This window comes from Pipistrellus kuhlii, unplaced genomic scaffold (assembly GCF_014108245.1).
Source record: "Pipistrellus kuhlii isolate mPipKuh1 unplaced genomic scaffold, mPipKuh1.p scaffold_m20_p_1, whole genome shotgun sequence".
Lineage (NCBI taxonomy): Eukaryota > Metazoa > Chordata > Mammalia > Chiroptera > Vespertilionidae > Pipistrellus > Pipistrellus kuhlii.
The window spans coordinates 69,577,098-69,594,612 of record NW_023425404.1 but is presented as its reverse complement, the minus strand read 5'-3'; the positions used below and the strand labels follow the sequence as shown (position 1 = coordinate 69,594,612).

Sequence of the window (17,515 nt, the reverse complement as noted above, 5' to 3'; positions counted from 1 at the left end):
AACACACAAAAACAAAATAAACCCTTTAGCTCTGGCTTATTTTAGAGCATGGTCCTGATATACCATGGTTGCAGGTTTGATTCTTGGTTAGGGAATATATAAGAATCAAACAATGAATAAATAAGTGGAAAAACAAATGATGTATTTCTCTCTTTCTCAAATCAATAAAACAAAATAAAATAAAATAAAATAAAAGCCTTTAAGCAATAAATTATCAAGGAGGAAAGTAATGTTTTCAGAAAACAAAATTTATGAAGACAAGTTTTTTAAAAAATTATGGTTGGGATGGAAATGGCTATCAATTTTGAAGAAAAAGCACAATTAAAATTTTTATATTTAAACACGCCTATCTAATAAAGTCATGTTTTTCTACCATGAATGTTTATAAGTAGGAGAAAATTATACTACTTCTTCAGAAATAAAATCAGGAGACAAATTAAGAAAACTAAAATTGTAATCTATATAAATATATATATAAAACCCTAATATGCAAATAGACCAAATGGCAGAACTGAACAATTGGTCGCTATGACATGTGCTGACTGCCAGGGGACACGCACAGAAAGTGGAAGGCATTGGTAGCAGGCAACAGAGCACAGAACATGGTGGGTGTCGGCAGGATAGTGGAGCAGGTAAGTGGGGGCACCAGACCAACACAAGGATTTGATTGCTGTCATCGGTGCAAGTCTCTGGTGTTTACTGAAAATCCTTTGCTCCCACATGCTACAAGACCTGTCTGGCACTTGCACCTGCTGCCAGCACTGGCCCCACTTGCACCCACTGCCGGCATTAGAGCCACTGCTCACACCCACTACTGGCTTTGATTGCTCAGCACTGTCAGCGGGTGCGAGCAGTAGCTGCTAGCCCCGATCGCCCCTCAGGGCTTCTCCACCTACCCCTGCTCCTGAGGAGTGATCAAGGCCAGCAGTCACCTCTAGAACCGAGTGCCAGCGTCAGCCCTGTTTGCACTGGCCGCTGGCACCAGAGCCGCTGCTGGCACCTGCTGCCAGTGCCCAGTGCCAGCCCAGATTGCTGGGTGCCATCAGTGGGTGTGAGTGGTAGCTGAGGGCCCTGATCGCCCCTCAGGGAGTCTCCATCACCTCTGATCCTGAGGGGTGATCGGGGCAGCAGCCGCTGCTCACACCCACTGATGGCACCAGCTCCATTTGTACTCTGCGCCATCAGCAGGTGCGAGTGTGGGAGTGGTGGTGGGAAGGGGGCTGCTGGCAGACGGGACTGGGAGGCCATGGCAGGAAGGGCCTGGAGGGGGTACGGAGGATGGGCCAAGACCCGTCCCGGTGCCCACTGCAGCCTTGAGGCCCACAGTTCATTTCAAGATGCACGAATTCATGCATTGGGCTCCTAGTTTTATATAAAACTAATAAATTTTGAAGAAGCAAGAACATTAAAACATAAGCCTCAAAAACTAATCAGAAATAATAGAGTATTATCTAAATCTATGAATGAAGACTATCTAAAATCAGTGAGAAAAATAAGAAGCAAATGCATGGTTGTTTAGTCTTTTATTTACTCTATATTATTCTCCAGAATTTCATTTATGTCTCATCTAAAGTTAAGAAGCACAGGGGTATAACCAAGAATATATTTTACAGATTTTATAACAAAGCTGAACCTGTCACTATGATGTAGAATTGCTGGTTTATTGTGAATTTCATTTTTCTTATGATATGCAGTATAGCTTTTTTAGACCCTCTCTCCTAAGTAAGAAAATAGCTAGAGCTGTTATGGTAAATAAGTGATTATAGATAAAACAATGTAAATACATTTTTAGTATAATTTATGATAATACAACTGGCAAGATATTTCTAAATTGAGCTAAAAAGATTATACTAATCCCAGCCTAAAACAAACATTGATTCAGCTTCTTCTTTTTATCTTTCAAATTCATTAAGTATGTTTCTTTGGTTTGATTTATTTTGTCCAGGTCAAGTTGAAGATAATTTACATTATCAGAACTCTTTCTAAAAGTAGTGAGTCTGAATATTCTTAGGTGGTCCTTTGTACATTAGATACCTATTTCAACTAACAGGTTTCAGAATATTACTACATTTTATATTAACAAAATTTCATCAGGCAACCAAAACCTCTTACCTTGGCTACTTGTGGTACTGCATTAGCTGCTAATGCTGCATTTGCAATATCTTCCAGTTTACTTCTTGAAATAGCAGAAATGAAATTTAAATAATATGATTCATAAAGTTGATTCCGAAGATCCTATAAATACAATGAACACTTCCTTCTTAAAGGCTAGTATAAAGAATGATCACAAATAAAATCTTTTAGATATCATAAAAGCAAGGTTTGAAGGATAATATATCATTTAAGAGACAAGTTATATAAAAATGACAATCAAAGTAAGTATCTTAAGAGAACAAAGTTATAAAGAAGTATTGGTTACTTGGTTCCAAACATAACTAATTAGATATATTAATAATTAGTTATATTTTAGTTATATTATCAATGAAATCCTATTAACACGTTAAGCGCCAAGCCTGTTTTGTCTTCCTTTCTTTTTAGTACAAGATATCTGATTTCAACGATATGCTAGTGGCCCAGTGACTGACTGGTTTGGACGCAAAGTATAATGTCAGTCACCGGTGACTGACATGGCGCTTAACTTGCTAATTACATTATTTAACAAAACTAATAAATTTTGGAAAAGCAAAAACATTAAGACATAAGCCTCAAAAACTAATTGGAGAGGGGAGAGGAAGAGAAATATTGATGTGAGGGACATTGATTAGCTGCCTCCTACACAAGCCCAGACTGGAGCTGGGATAGAACCCGGAACCCAGACACAAACCAGAAATAGAAACCAAGACCCTTCAGTGTGCAGGGCCCATGCTCCAACCACTGAGTCATATGGCAAGGGCAAATTTACTTATCTTCCTAAATTTCAGGCAAAATAACCACATTTTTCAAAGCTAAAATATTTCCAATCATAACAGGCACCATTTTTTTTATGTAATATTAAGAATTAATGCTGCAATAAAATGCTATAACACACCATAAGTTTTAAGATGCATGTGATTTCAGAAATGTTGGAATGTGAAAAACTGAGGAGTTGGAGCCTGTGTGAAGAAGGTGGCTGAGCAGGGCAGTAGTTCTACAAAGGTTGGGAGAATCATTAAAGGACTGAGAATTGAGAGGACTGAGGAAATAAGTAAATCTGTTAAGGATATTAAGAGCCATGTTTCTTATTATCAGAGAAAGAAGTTATAAACTTGAAAAAGAAAAAGCTAGAATGCATCCTGTATTTTTAAACTGAAACAGTTTTAGAGATCATTTATCTATCTTATCTATCTATCTATCTACCTACCTATCTACCTATCTATCTATCTATCTATCTATAATGATAAGTAGGAAGATTTATAAAATTAAATCTATATATATAAAAGCCTAATATGCAAATTGTCTGCTCGGGAGTTTGATCAGGAGACTGGGAGTTCGATCGCTCACTATGACATGCTTTCCTGATCTAAATGAACAGCCAGGGTTGATATATCCATTCTGCCCTTCCTCCTGCCTTGAGCAAAACTGTGATGTTTACAACTGCAGCTGCTACCTTGCATCCATGAAGCAATAAGCAAACCAATGAAAAGCTACAAACTAAAGATGATGGATCAGAAAGACAGAGGGAGGCTGAGTCTTTGATTACCTCATAGAGCAGCTATGCTACCTTGGACATCCTACTTCCAGGCTTACTATTATCTTAGAAAAAAATCCCGCTTTTAAGCTATAGTGTTAGGTTTTCTGGTTTGTTTGTGTGTGTTTTTTTTTTTTTAAGCTAGACTCAATCTTAATCAATAAAATTTTCTTCTGCCAAAAAAATAATTTTAACCTGTGAGACTGGTATTTAAAATTCAAACATAGTCTCAAAAAAATCAAAGTGGAGAATTGAGTAAGGGAATTTCTGATTTTTCACACTGGGTATCTTTAGAGTTAAAAAAAAAAATCTGTTTTCACATTCAAAAGTCAGGAAAATAAGAACTCATGTTACCTGGCACATTCTGTCAATGTTTTCTTCAGTTGGCATTACAAAATACACTGCAGGAACATCTGGAATAGGATCTCGATCCGAGTGCAAAAGCCTAGAAGACATAAAGAACATAAAACTCACTTTTTTCTTAGTCACTTATCTAAAAAGACAGTTTAAATCACTATTCACCAAAGTATAATAGTTCATTAGTTCAAGAACAGTAAACCACTACTCTAAAAGCTCTTGCTGTAATTATTTATTTAACCCAGCTTTCTCGTTGTATCAGTGTTACTATTTATATAGTAAGATCCTAATCTCTTAAGTCTTAATTTCTTACTAAGTATACTGGTTAATAATGGCGGATTTTGTAATCAAAGGAAACACAATAATTTTAAGAGAAACAACAAAAGTGCTTTATTTCAAAGTAATGTCCATTGCTAGCTACTTATTTCGCCCATCTTTCAGGTAATTTGTGGATACCATCCCAATAGAACTTTCCTTGTTTTGAGGCAAACCATTCAGAGACCCAATTTTCCACTTCTTCATACGTTTTGAAGTGCTGCTCAGAAAGTGCATGTGCCAGTGACCGGAACAAGACATGATCTGAAGGAGCAAGGTCTGGTGAATACAGCGGGTGGGTTAATACTTCCCAGGCAAGATCTTTTAATGTGTCTTGAACTGGTTTTGAAGTGAGTGACGGTGCGTCATCATGAAGCAAAATTACTTTGCCGAGTCTTCTGGAATATTCTGGTCGTTTCACGATCAAAGCGTGGTTCAATTTGATGATATGTTGTCGGTTTCGATCAGTATTAACGGTTTTACCTGGTTTTAGAAGCTCATAATACATCACACCTTCCTGATCCCACATAATATGTCACACCTTCCTGATCCCACCAAATTCTTTCTGAAGCGATTTGGCCTTGCAGTCAATGTTGGTGGTTGTCCTGGATCAACCCATGATTTTGGGATTCTCAAAATAAATCCAATTTTCACTGCCAGTCACAATTTGATGCAAAAAAGACTTTCGGAAATTGTTTGCTGAGCAACGTTTCATCTTTCTGCAAGTTGTTTTTGAGTTTGACACGTATCTTCATCCAATAATGCTTTTAATTGTTGGTCTTTAAACTTTTTTGGTTGACCTGGACATTCTTTTACCACAAAATCATCATTTTTAAAGGGTTTAACCAGTGTTCACAAGTATCTTGAGATGGAGCATGCTCACCATAAGCTTCCTGAAATATTGAGCAGCACTTTTCTTCAAATAAAGTAATGAATTAAAACTTCCCCCAAATGCTCTTTTTTTTTTGGTACAAAATTCAACATTTTTAAATGTAAAAATATCTGCTGTTAACACCTTCAGAAAATTTGACATATGAAGTTTTGAAGTTTGCTGTCAATACAACAAAATAGCATACATATAAAATTGCATATATATCAACATATGTGTAACTCCATCTATTGAAAAAACTCCGTATTAACTGGTACACCTAGTATACTCCAGTTACCTTACTTTTAATACCTTTTCTACTAATGTTCTTCTTGAAAGAGAACTTAAAGCACATTCAAAATGAATTTTATTCCCATTTTTCAAAGAAAAAGGGTTGGGGAGGTGAGTGGAAGGAAAGTGAAGTTCTCCAAGAGAGAAAAAAACAGGAAGCTGAAAGTCCTTGGAAGCAGTAAAAAAATTTAACCATAAAGTCAAATATATTTTTTAAATGAAAGAAATATAAATGCTTCCTTTAAGAGAATTTTCCTCCCCTACATAACAGAATGCATAAGAGATTATCTAAGCACTCAAAGATTTTTATCACTTGATAATTTTCTTTTTTACAATCCAGGCCCAGTATATTCATTTAAATATGCAACATCAAATCACAAAATGTCTTTATTTTTCATTGTAAGATTTTACTGTGCCTGTATCAGGAAATAGAACTAAAATTTGATTTCTACTATATTCTATAGTCATCCTTCTATAAGTAATATTCTATGTACAATCTTTTGTGTGTCCTTCTATATACAATATTGTAGTCATCCTATAAAGAAGAGAGTGAAAAGGCACATGCAATTTATCAAACATATAAGAAGCAACATAATCAAATAAATTCAGTAGTTAAGAAGACAGCATAGATAGCCTCCTATAGTGATTAAGCCATTACTTCAGTTACTTAAATTTTTCATATTAATGGAAAACTAATGTTAAAAGTATATGTAAATTAAATTAAAAAATGTTCAGAGCTGAAAGAGATCTTAAGACCACCAGTTATTTTCTAAAGAGGGTAAACCAATCTGTAGAAAAAGATGAGAGAAAATTTAAATTCTGAAATTAGAAATTCTTAGACTGAGGATTTATTTTTAACATAAGAAGTTAAGGGTTGCCCTCACTGGTTTGGTTCAGTAATAAGAGTGTTGGCCTGCGGACTGATGAGTCCCGGGTTCTATTCCAGTCAAGGGCATATGCCCAGGGTTAGCTTGATCACCAGTGGGGGGGTGTGCAGGAGGCAGCCAATCAATGATTCTCTCTCATCATTGATTATTCTCTCTTTCTCTCTGAAATCAATAAGAATACATTTTTTATTTTTTTTTTAAAAAGGGTTGAGAATAAAAGATTAAAAAATGTTATTCTATGAAATACTGTAACTTAACATTATATTTCCTATAAATGTCCCCTAATAATTTTAAGGTACCCAAAGAAATCTTTAAAAACCATTTGAAAACAAATGCCATTATTAGAAATATGTTAAAACTCACAGATGCAGAGTGATTCCCATGTCTCTCAGCTCCTTCACAGATAGAAGAGGAGAGATGATATCCTGGCCAAACCTGTCATAAATGAGCACCTAATAAAAAAATTGTGGGTTTTAGACATCATTATCAGTGAAGAGTCAACAGAGAGACCATACTAAGACAATGTTGGTATATATTTTATTTTAATGAATCAAGTATATTGAATCCTTATACATATACCAATTTAATATTTTCTAGCATTTTCTTTAAAATGTCCATTCATGCAGTAATCCATTCTTTTTTTTTTTTTTTTTAAATACATTTTATTGATTTTTTACAGAGAGAAAGGTAGAGAGATAGAGAACTAGAAACATCGTTGAGAGAGAAACATCGACCAGCTGCCTCCTGCACATCCCCCACTGGGGATGTGTCCGCAACCAAAGTACATGCCCTTGACCGGAATCGAACCTGGGACCCTTCAGTCCGCAGACCGACGCTCTACCACTGAGCCAAACCGGTTTCGGCCAGTAATCCATTCTTAAAAACATTACTACTTAGGCTAAAATAAATTAATAATTACATAAATTTATTCTTACAGACTACTTTTTCTATGTTAAAAATATATACTAGAGGACTTTTGATCAAGATGGCAGAGTAGGTAAATGCTGCGCTTGCTTCCTCCCACAACCACATCAAAATTACAACTAAATGACAGAACAACCATCCTTGAGAATTACCTGAAGACTAGCTGAACAGAACTCCTACAACTAAGGGCAAATGGAAGCCGTACTGAGACTGGTAGGAAGGGCAGACATACAGAACAGTCTGGTCCCACTCCCATGTGTGGCAGTTTAAGAATTGGGATGGCCCTAACTGATTTGGCTCAGTGGATAGAGTGTCTCCTGCAGACTGAAGGGTCCCAAATTCGATTCCGGGCAAGGGCATGTACCTTGGTTGCGCATCCCCAGTGGGGAGTGTGTGGGAGGCAGCTGACAGATGTTTCTCTCTCATCAATGTTTCTAACTCTCTATCCCTCTCCCTTCCTCTCTGTAAAAAAATCAATAAAATATATTTTTAAAAAAAGTGGGATGGATATCATGGCTGTGGAGGTCCTTCCTGAAGAATGAGGGATCCTAGCCCTCAGTGACAACGGGATAAATAGTCCTTCAAATATCCCACTTCAGATAGAACACAGACAGAATGAAAGTAAAGAAACGGAAAAGACTATTTCATGAAAATGGAAATGAAAAAGAAAAAAAGCTGGGCTAGCAATACCTTTATCAGATAAAATAAGACTTTTAAAAAAAGGCCATCAAGAGACAAAGAAACCGTGGCTGGCTTGGCTCAGTGGTAGAGCATCAACCCGAGGGATCATGGGTTTGATTGCTGGTCAAGGGCATGTGCCTCCATTGCCACTGGATCCCCGACCCCAGTTGGGGACCATTCAGGAGGCAACCAATCTATGTGTCTCTCTCACACTGATGTCTCTCTCCCTCCCCCTCCTCCCTTTCCACTCTGTTTAAAAAGTAATGGAAAAAAATATCCTCTGGGGAGAATTTAGAGAGAGAAAGAGAGAGAGAGAGAGAGAGAAAGGACATTTCATATACAATAGCTTAGGTATGGAAGCAACCTAAGTGCCCATCAATAGACAACTGGAAAAAGAAGATATGGTACACATAATCAATGGAATATTACTCAGACATAAAAAATAATGAAATCTTTCCATCTGCAACAACACTGATGAGCCTAGAGAGCATTATGCTAATTGAAATAAGTCAGAGGAAGATTTCACTTACATGTGAAGTCTAAAAAACAAAACAAATGAACAATAAAAACAGAAACAAACTCACAGATATAGAAAACAAATTGATGTTGCCCAGGTTTCAGGCTTGATCCTTAGTAGGGGGCCTGTTTCTCTCTCATTAATGTTTCTATCTCTCTATCCATCTCTCTTCCTCTCTTTCTAAAAATCAATAAAAGCATTAAGAAAAAACAATAAATAAGTATAGTTTATGCAAGGGACAATAAGGTGATAACCATAAATGATGAGGAAGAAAAGGGGCAATTAGGGGATATGCTCAAACTTGAATTATGAATAATTCAATATAGATAGCTTTAACCAAAGTACTTCTAAGGACTCATGGAGAATTTTCGAAATGCCCAAAACTGAAACCAAGGTGACTTGTTCTTAATTCCTAGCAAGAGAGAAATTTAACGTGATTATAAACTGATAAGTTTGAAACTAATTGATTGCATTCTCTCTTTGAAGAAAGAGCTAGAGGGAGCATGAAGTTTAGAATGAAGTAGCTGAATAGGAAGTTTAAAGGTTTCCCCAGCATTTCTCAGGGAGAAAGATTATGGATTGCTTTCTGATCCAATTACCAGTTTTACTGACAATTTTATGAATCACAAATTAATGAAGTGGCTTTTTTTGTTTGTTTGTTTGTTTGTTTGTTTTCTCATTGATTTCAGAGAGGAAGAGAGAGAGATAGAAACATCAATGATAAGAGAGAATCATTGACTGGCTGTCTCCTGTATGCCCACTGTTGGGGGAGAGGGGTGCAGCAGGTATCGAGCCAACAACCCAGACATGTGCTCTTGGCTGGAATCAAATCCGGGAACCTTCAGTCTGCAGGAAAACGCTATATCCACTGAGCCAAACCAGCTAGTGCCATTTTGGTTTATAGATCAGTCTCTCAAGAGTTGATAAAAATGGACCAATCCCCAGAGTCTCACTAACCCTGAGCAATCTTGCAAGATCCAAACTCTGGATTAGCGGAGCTAAAGAACAAAACATAAACCAGAGTAAAACCAGCGTAAACACCTAAGAAAGGGGTGCTGCCCAGGAGATCAGGAGTATCTAGGTGAAATGCTACTATCATTGCCTGTCTTACTCCATATAACATTTATCAAAAAGATTCATATTAAGAAGTCATGTTAAATAAAAATAAAATATTCATGCATTATCACCAAAATGTGCTACTGTTCAGTATTAAAAAAAAAATCCTATCCAATCACCCTCCAGTAAATGCTGAGAAAAAGGAAATAGTCCCCATTAAAATAAACTTTCCTACCTTCCATACTGGTTCTCCAGTGCTGTTTTTAACATGAGGCACATTGAAATTCAACATACGTTTCAAAGCCACTGGAAATAAAGAGAGTCTTGTTAAATATAACATTTTTTTATTTTTTTTTTAGGATTTTATTTTCCCCCCACATTTATTACTTACTACCTCAGAACAAAATAGACACATTATTCAAGTAAAACTAATTAATCAAATGACTGGGTATTGAGCTGAAACTCAGGCATGTGCCCTGCCTGGGAATGGAACCATGACCTCCTGTCTCATAGGTCCATGCTCAACCACTGAGTCACGCCCATTGGCCTATTTTGTGTTTTTTATTGCTCATCTGTTCATGTGTTACAAATAATAGACTCAGATATAATTAACTTTAAGGAAAATAAAAATTTCAATGTACCTCTATGTGAAGACAAGATGGCCAAATAGAGTAGGTACTCTTCAGGTGATTTAAGTTTTAAAAGACTGGCAACACTAAAATCTACTTAGTTGATTTTAAAAAGCATTTTGAATAAGCCTTATTATTAATACAGAATAATCTATAAGTTCAACTCCTACGGTATTAGATAATTACATAATGCTCCAATTACCTAGATATTAATTTACAGCATATTCACTCATTAGAAAACCTTCTATTAAAGGCAGGTAAAATAAGAAATTGCATTTCAGATATATACTTGCATATTTTTGTGTGTACATACAGGCACAACATTTTGGTAAAATATTAGTACCTAATGCCCAGGCAGTAATACACATTGCCAATACTTATTTATACCTACTTCAGTAGCTCATGGGTGTTATGGTATTATACAAAAAATAAACAAACAAAACCCACTTTGCATAAAGATGGTTAGCACATGAGGCATAGCAGGATTAACTCTCCCACTGTGTTTAAAAGCTCTTCCTCCCACCTTCAGGCAAGAGATGCCACCATCCTGGCACTCAGCCCGAGTGAGAAAATCTTGTTTCTAGGAACAGCTGTTCACACTCTTGACCTAGGACAATTGGGAAGAACCACAGCCTGAGCTGCACGGGAGCCCCAGGTGTAGGGTTCTCCAGAGGTAGGCCTCGCTAACTGAGAGGCCAGTAACGGCAGGTATTTGCCTTCTCGCCCCAACTAGATGAGTATCCCCAACTCTGAGCCTGGGCTAACTTATGTGTGTGTGTGTGTGTGTGTGTGTGTGTGTGTGTGTGTGTGCTTAATTTTATTTCAGAGAGAAAGGGAGAGAGATAGAAACATCAATGATGAGAGGGACTCATCGATTGGCTGCCTCCTGCACATCCCCCACCAGGGACTGAGACCACCATCCGGGCATATGCTCTTAACTGGAATCGAACCCGAGACCCTTTAGTCCCCAGGCTGACGCTCTATCCACTGAAGGGCTAACTTGTTAACAGGGATTTTGACACTGGGTTTGTTAATAAAGCAAAGGTCTGTATCCAAATAATATATAAGAATGTAATTTTTAAAAAAACATTTTATTGATTTTTTTACAGAGAGGAAGGGAGACGGAGAGTTAGAAACACTGACGAGAGAGAAACATCAGTCAGCTGCCTCCCCAAACCCCCCACTGGGAATGTGCCCTTGACCAGAATCGAACCTGGGACCTTTCAGTCCGCAGGCTGATGCTCTATTCACTGAGCCAAACCAGTCAGGGCATAAGAATATAATTTTACTTTCATCAGAGTAACACCCTAAGGCATAAATCATTGCTTTTAGCTCAAGTGACAAACTAATTTTTTTTATTGGCCCTAAATATATTACCCAGTAATAAAAATTACCCAGTTTGAGATTTGTAGTATCACCCTTGCCTGAAATGTTTTTTTTGCATTCATTCACTATATACTCATTCAACAAATGTTAGTAGTGTTTACCATCTGCTGGACACATCTTTAGTTGTTGGCACTAAACAAAACAGACAATAAAAAGTACCTATCCTCAAGTACAATAGCTTTCATTTTAGTTGGGGGAGGGGAGACAACAAAATAAATAAAACATGTGGAATGTGAGATCATGGTAAGTGCTATGGAAAAAAAACAAGGAAGGGAAGGGGAAGAAGGAGTAGTGGTGGAATTTTTAGTCAGGAAAGGTCTCCTGAGTAGGTAACATTTGAAGTGAGGGGGTGAGACACAGATACCTCTAAAAGAATATTCTAAATAGAAAAAACATATATGAAGGCTCTGAAGTAGGAAGTCTAGTGTATTTATAATAGAAAAGGGAATAATAATAGGGAATGAGGTCAAACAGTTAAGTGCGAATCAGATCATATGGAACCTTATAGACCAGCGGTTGCCAACCTTTTGGACCTCACGGACCACCAGTGATCCGCAGACCTCTGGTTGGTGACTGCTGTATTAGACCACTGTAAAATCACTTTGGCTTTTACTATGATTGAAACAGGAAGCAGCTGGAGGGTTCATTTGAGTACTGTGCAAAGAAAAACGGAGGAGGACGGGGATGTAAAAGCAAGGAGACCAAGTAGGCAGTTATTACAGAAATTCATGGTGGCTTAGACATGGGTGATAGCAATGACAACAGTCAGATCCTGGAAATATCTTCAGAATAGAGCTGACACGCTGGCTGGTTTGGCTGGGTAGATAAAGCGTCAACTTGCAGACTGAAAGGTCCCGGGTTTGATTCTGGTCAAGAGCACATGCCAGGATTTTGGGCTCGATTCCCAGTAAGGGACATGCAGGATTCTTATCATTGATGTTTCTCTCTATCTCCCTTACTCTCTCCGAAATCAATAAAACATATTAAACAAAAAAACAAAAATTCAGAACAGAGCTGACAAAATTTACTGACAGACTTGATGTGGGATATGAGACAAGTCAAGAAAACTCCCAAGGTTTTTGACCTGAGCAACTACACAATGGAGCTGCCATTAATTGATATGGGGTATACTGAGTTCAGAGGACGGACTAGAGAGATAAACTTGGGGATCATCAGTATGTAGATAATACCTATTTATCCAAGAGGTTCAAGAGATCACAAGAGAGAAAGCAGTTGATCTATGGTTCTCCAATGCTCAGAAGTGAGGGAGCTGAGCAAGAACCGCAACACAGAGGCATGCAAGAAGGACCATGGTAACACGGGATTCTGCCTGTTGAGCTAAAGGCAGAAATAGAGAGGGCAGTGGTCTAGGACACATGCAAACAAGATGGCTTTTGAGGTGACCTTTAAGATGAATAAAGATTCTTCAGAGAGGCAAAGCAAAAAACAGGCATCTGCAAAATGGAGATAATAATACATATGAAAATCACTAAAACCATTGCCCAGCAATACTAAATGCTCAATATATATCAACCATTATCTACCCAAATACATTGCAAACTCCTCTGTATTACACTGTCTGGTACTTAGAATATCTGAGAGTTGACTGCGAGTTATTTCCCAAAACATTCTCAATATATATCAGGGAGATGTTTAATTCTGCAACTATAATATGTATAATAGGGTTTATTTTTATCTGAAAATAAAAAACAGAATTTGTGGGTACTAAGATAATAAATGATTAATCTGGCATAACCTATCTAGTAGTGATGTGCAATCTTGCTATAATTAACTTTAGTTCTGCAGAAATATGCTTAGATTTTAAATTCTACATTTTCTGCATATAAAAATTACTACCATACAATTTTCATTTTTTAAAAAAGCTCCTTTGTATTGGTAAAGAGTGTTCCTTCACATCTTTTTTTTAATATGTAATATAATCTAATTCACTGAGCTTCATTAAGCTGTCAGAACCATACTTTAAAACAAGTGGGGTTTGTATCTGCTTCCACAGATAAAATGAATGGCAAGTATTCCCCAAGTCTTGTTAGACTTTCATGTATTTAAGTTATGCCTGCCTTCATCTGATAGCTTATATTACATTACCTACTGGGGAAAGGAGAACACAACTCAGTATGCACTGTGTGTCATTGTCAGTCTGAAGTCTGCCATTAATTTTTTCTGTGAAATCCAAAGGAAGGCATCAAGCACAAAATCCCTGCTATAGCACACATTAATCATAACCAATTATTTTCCTATTCAAATTTACATGCAACATAAAATAATTACAAGAGACAGGATTTACAAGTATGCACATTGTTGATGGCTTATTTCCATTAGCTCCTCAGAACTACCAGCTTGGTAACTTTTAAGACAACTGGCTAACAGGTAAGGTAAAATGCAAGTTGTCTAAAAAATTAAGGCAACACTAAGAATATCTAGGATAGAAAAAAATACCAAAGCTCCAGGGAAGAAATATATACTTCCCTCCCCCACTACGTTTCACTGTATATACTGTACATGTAGTTTAAAAACAATAATCAGTGAAACAGTTAAAATGGTAAGGCTATTTTCTTTTCCTCTTGCCATTCTTCAATCCCATTCCAGCAAGCATTTCTCAAGACAAGTAGCCCCAGTGATTGAGTCCAAAGGTGAAACGGCCCAACGTAAGATGCCCTGAAAAGAACACTTGTTTTTTAACTGCGGTGGGAACGGTGGGAACGCCAGAACACCAAGCTTTCACCGTTAAAACGGAGAGAACTAAACCAGACACAGAAACAAGCCCAGAGAGGCGACCCGGAGGGGAAAACGCCCCCGGCCAGAGCTCGTCCCGTCGGCCTCGGAGGAAAGAGACGGAGCAGGACCGCCGCGCCCGGCCCGCGGCGCCAGCCCCTCCGGCCCCCGGCGAGGGGCCCGGGCCCGAGCCCGCGGCATCTCTTCCCACGGACTCCGAGGGGAGGGGCCCCGGGAGCCGGAGGACCCCCGGGAGGGCCGCCTCCCAGCTCCCAGCGCGGCGACCGAGGGCGGCGACTGGCCCAGGAAGAGGGCGGCCCCCCGCAGGCACAGGACCGCGGAGGGGAAGGAAACCAAGGCCTCGGTACCTGTTTGTCTCTCTCGAATACTGGCTGCCGCCATCTTGGCTCCCACCGTCCACTGCCGGGCCGGCGAGCAGAGCCCGGGGTGACGTGGCCGCCGCAGCCGCCCCGGAAGCAAAACGCGGGGGGCGGGGCCGGAGGAAGTTCCCGGGAGCGGACCCTCCCGCGGCTGCGCCCCGGCGGGACGGTGAAACCCGGTGCGGGTTCCACCTGGAACCCTATGGAGATTTTCTGCTGCGGAATTAGAATGCGGTTTCATCCTGTCTAGTCAAGCCACGCCTCTCAAGGGGTAGCCGCTTGAAGTTGAACTCTGACGGTGGGGGCGCGGTGTAGTGCCGAGAAGGTAAACGCTGGTCTGTTCTCACCGGTCACTTTCAGACCACCGGACTAACGGGAAAAGTTCCTGGAACCAACGGGGCGCTTACACGCTAGCTCCCTCCTTTGTATCCTCTTGGCTCCCCTTCACTGGCTGCTTCAGAGCAATGTTTTTCTCAGTGATCCAGGTTTATGGTGGTGGTTTGCTAACGTTGACACAGGAGCCAGAAGGGTGCAAAATGGCAAAGTGATGTTTCCTCCCATCCCTTAGATAACTGCAAAATCATAAAACATTACTTTGGGGGAGAGACGGTAAGCCGGTGTGTTTTTTTTTTTTAAATATATTTTATTGAGTTTTTACAGAGAGGAAGAGAGAGGGATAGAAACATCGATGAGAAACATCGATCAGCTCTCTCCTGCACACCCCCCTCTGGAGATGTGTCCACAACCAAGGTACATGCCCTTGACCGGAATCAAACCTGGGACCCTTCAGTCTGCAGGCCCATGCTCTATCCACTGAGCCAAACCGCCTTCAGCAAGACTGGTGTTGTAATATACACTTGAAGTCATGTTATGATCAAATGTACCCAATATTGATGTTTTCTAATTTAGTCTATATTTTATTGGATGTAAAAATGGATACAGTGACAGCTCATCTCCCATATGTTCAATGAGTTCATTGATGGCATTGCAAGAGCTGTTGAGCATGTTCATTCTGAAATGAAATCGTAGACCCTGAGCCTCAAAATATGCTTTGAAAACATAAAAATTTACATGAGACGTAAGTTAATAATTACCCTAATTACCCAAAAAGCTCATTTCTATAACAAAACATTAATTTCTCTATTGTACAAATAAAAGTTATTTTTATGAAACTTAAGGTGATCTTATTTTAACCACCTCTAGGAAACACCTTAAAGTGAGCCTACATTCTTTTTCCTTGTGTAATATTTCAGTCCAAGCCTATTCCTGAATCTGTGTAACCATCTGTCTTGCAGTAAATGTCTTGGTGTTGCCTATTATTTTTTCAGCTTTATGAAGGAATAATTGACAAAATTTGTAAGATATTTGAGCGTACATCGTGATAAACAAAAAGTAAAGGGTTCCCCCTTTAATTATCACATCACCATATATATGAGAACATTTAAGTTCTACTCTAAGCAAATTTCAATTATATAATGCAGTTATAACTACATTTATGTTACATATTAGGTTTTCCTTTCTTATTCAGCTTAAAGGTGAAAGTTCATTACTGAATCATGTATCTTTTATGTACTAGGGGCTGGGAACTGGAGGTCATAGGGTGAGGTTGGTAAAAGTTATGAAATTTTTAAGAACTGCATTCTCTCTCATTTCTTATAGCTAATTAGCATAGTCATTAAGAAATTAACTGGAATATTTACTGCTTTATTTAGTGCTATCACTAATGTTTTTAATAGTTATTTTTATCATCATTGGAGTTTGTTTTTATTGACAAGAGCAGTGGTCTGCAAACTGTGGCTCACGAGCCACATGAGGCTCTTTGGCCCCTTGAGTGTGGCTTTTCCACAAAATAGCACAGCCTGGGCGAGTCTATATTGAAGAAGTAGCATTAGAAGTTGTTTAAGTTTTAAAAATTTGGCTCTCAAAAGAAATTTCAATCGTTGTACTGTTGATATTTAGCTCTGTTGACTAATGAGCTTGCTGACCACTAGACTAGAGGAAGGGATAAAGGGAGGGAAGAGACAGAGAAATATTGATGTGAGACATATCTATCACTTTCCTTCTGTATGCGGCTGACCAGGGATGGAACATCCAACCTAAATATGTGCCCTGACTAGGAAGCAAACCCCTATCTTTTGGTGTCAGAGGAGAGCTCCAACTACCTGGGGCACCTGACTAGTGCAATTACAATATTTTGAAGGAATCACCAGTGATCTAGGTGTATTTTAATTAAACAGAAATGACAGTTCCTGCACTATGGGAACATTGTACTTAAATTTTTGTGTCCAGAGAATAGAAAATTTACAGGCTTGCCCACCTTCCAACATCTGAGAACCTGATCTTGTTCATCTATCATTTAACTGTTTCAGTTCCATCAGACTGTTCCCTAAGACCATATGTTACATTAAAATGCTAAGAAAGTCCTAGCCGATATGGCTCAGTAAAGTGTCGGTGAGTAGAATGAAGGATCCTGGGTTGAATACTGCATGGACCTGTTACAGGCTGGATCCCTAGCCCTGGTTGGGACACATGTGGGGGGAACCAATTGGTGTATCTCTCTCATAGATGTTTCCTTCTGTCTCTCCCCATCCTTTCCATTCTCTCTAAAAATCAATGGAAAGCCCCGACCAGTGTGGTTTAGTGGATAGAGTGTTGGCCTGCGGATTGAAGGGTCTCTGTTTCGATTTCGGTCAAGGGTACATGCCCAGGTTATGAGCTCAATTCCGAAGGTGGGGCATGTAGGAGGCAGCCAATCAGTGATTCTCATCATTGAGGTTTCTCCCTCGTTCTCCCTTTACCTTCCTCTCTGAAATACAAATATATA

At 38.8% G+C, this 17,515-nt stretch overlaps 1 protein-coding gene across 4 annotated transcripts in view; it reads right to left on the bottom strand.

Annotated features, from left to right (window-relative positions):
- The window catches only part of SCFD1 (sec1 family domain containing 1), a 93,594-nt gene extending 78,774 nt beyond the window's left edge, over nt 1–14,820 (bottom strand). For 2 of the 4 annotated variants that reach the window (XM_036450866.2, XM_036450875.2), the window contains exons 1-5: nt 14,680–14,820; nt 9,799–9,869; nt 6,749–6,837; nt 4,022–4,112; nt 2,113–2,235 (exon numbers count right to left, since the gene is read on the bottom strand). In XM_036450866.2, coding sequence (XP_036306759.1) covers nt 2,113–2,235; nt 4,022–4,112; nt 6,749–6,837; nt 9,799–9,869; nt 14,680–14,713 — 408 coding nt within the window. In that variant the 5' untranslated portion in view covers nt 14,714–14,820. The remainder of the gene's footprint in view (nt 1–2,112; nt 2,236–4,021; nt 4,113–6,748; nt 6,838–9,798; nt 9,870–14,679) is intronic. The other 2 variants (XM_036450888.2, XM_045585191.1) reach the window with 2 other exon arrangements.
- Between the last annotated feature and the right edge of the window lie 2,695 nt (nt 14,821–17,515).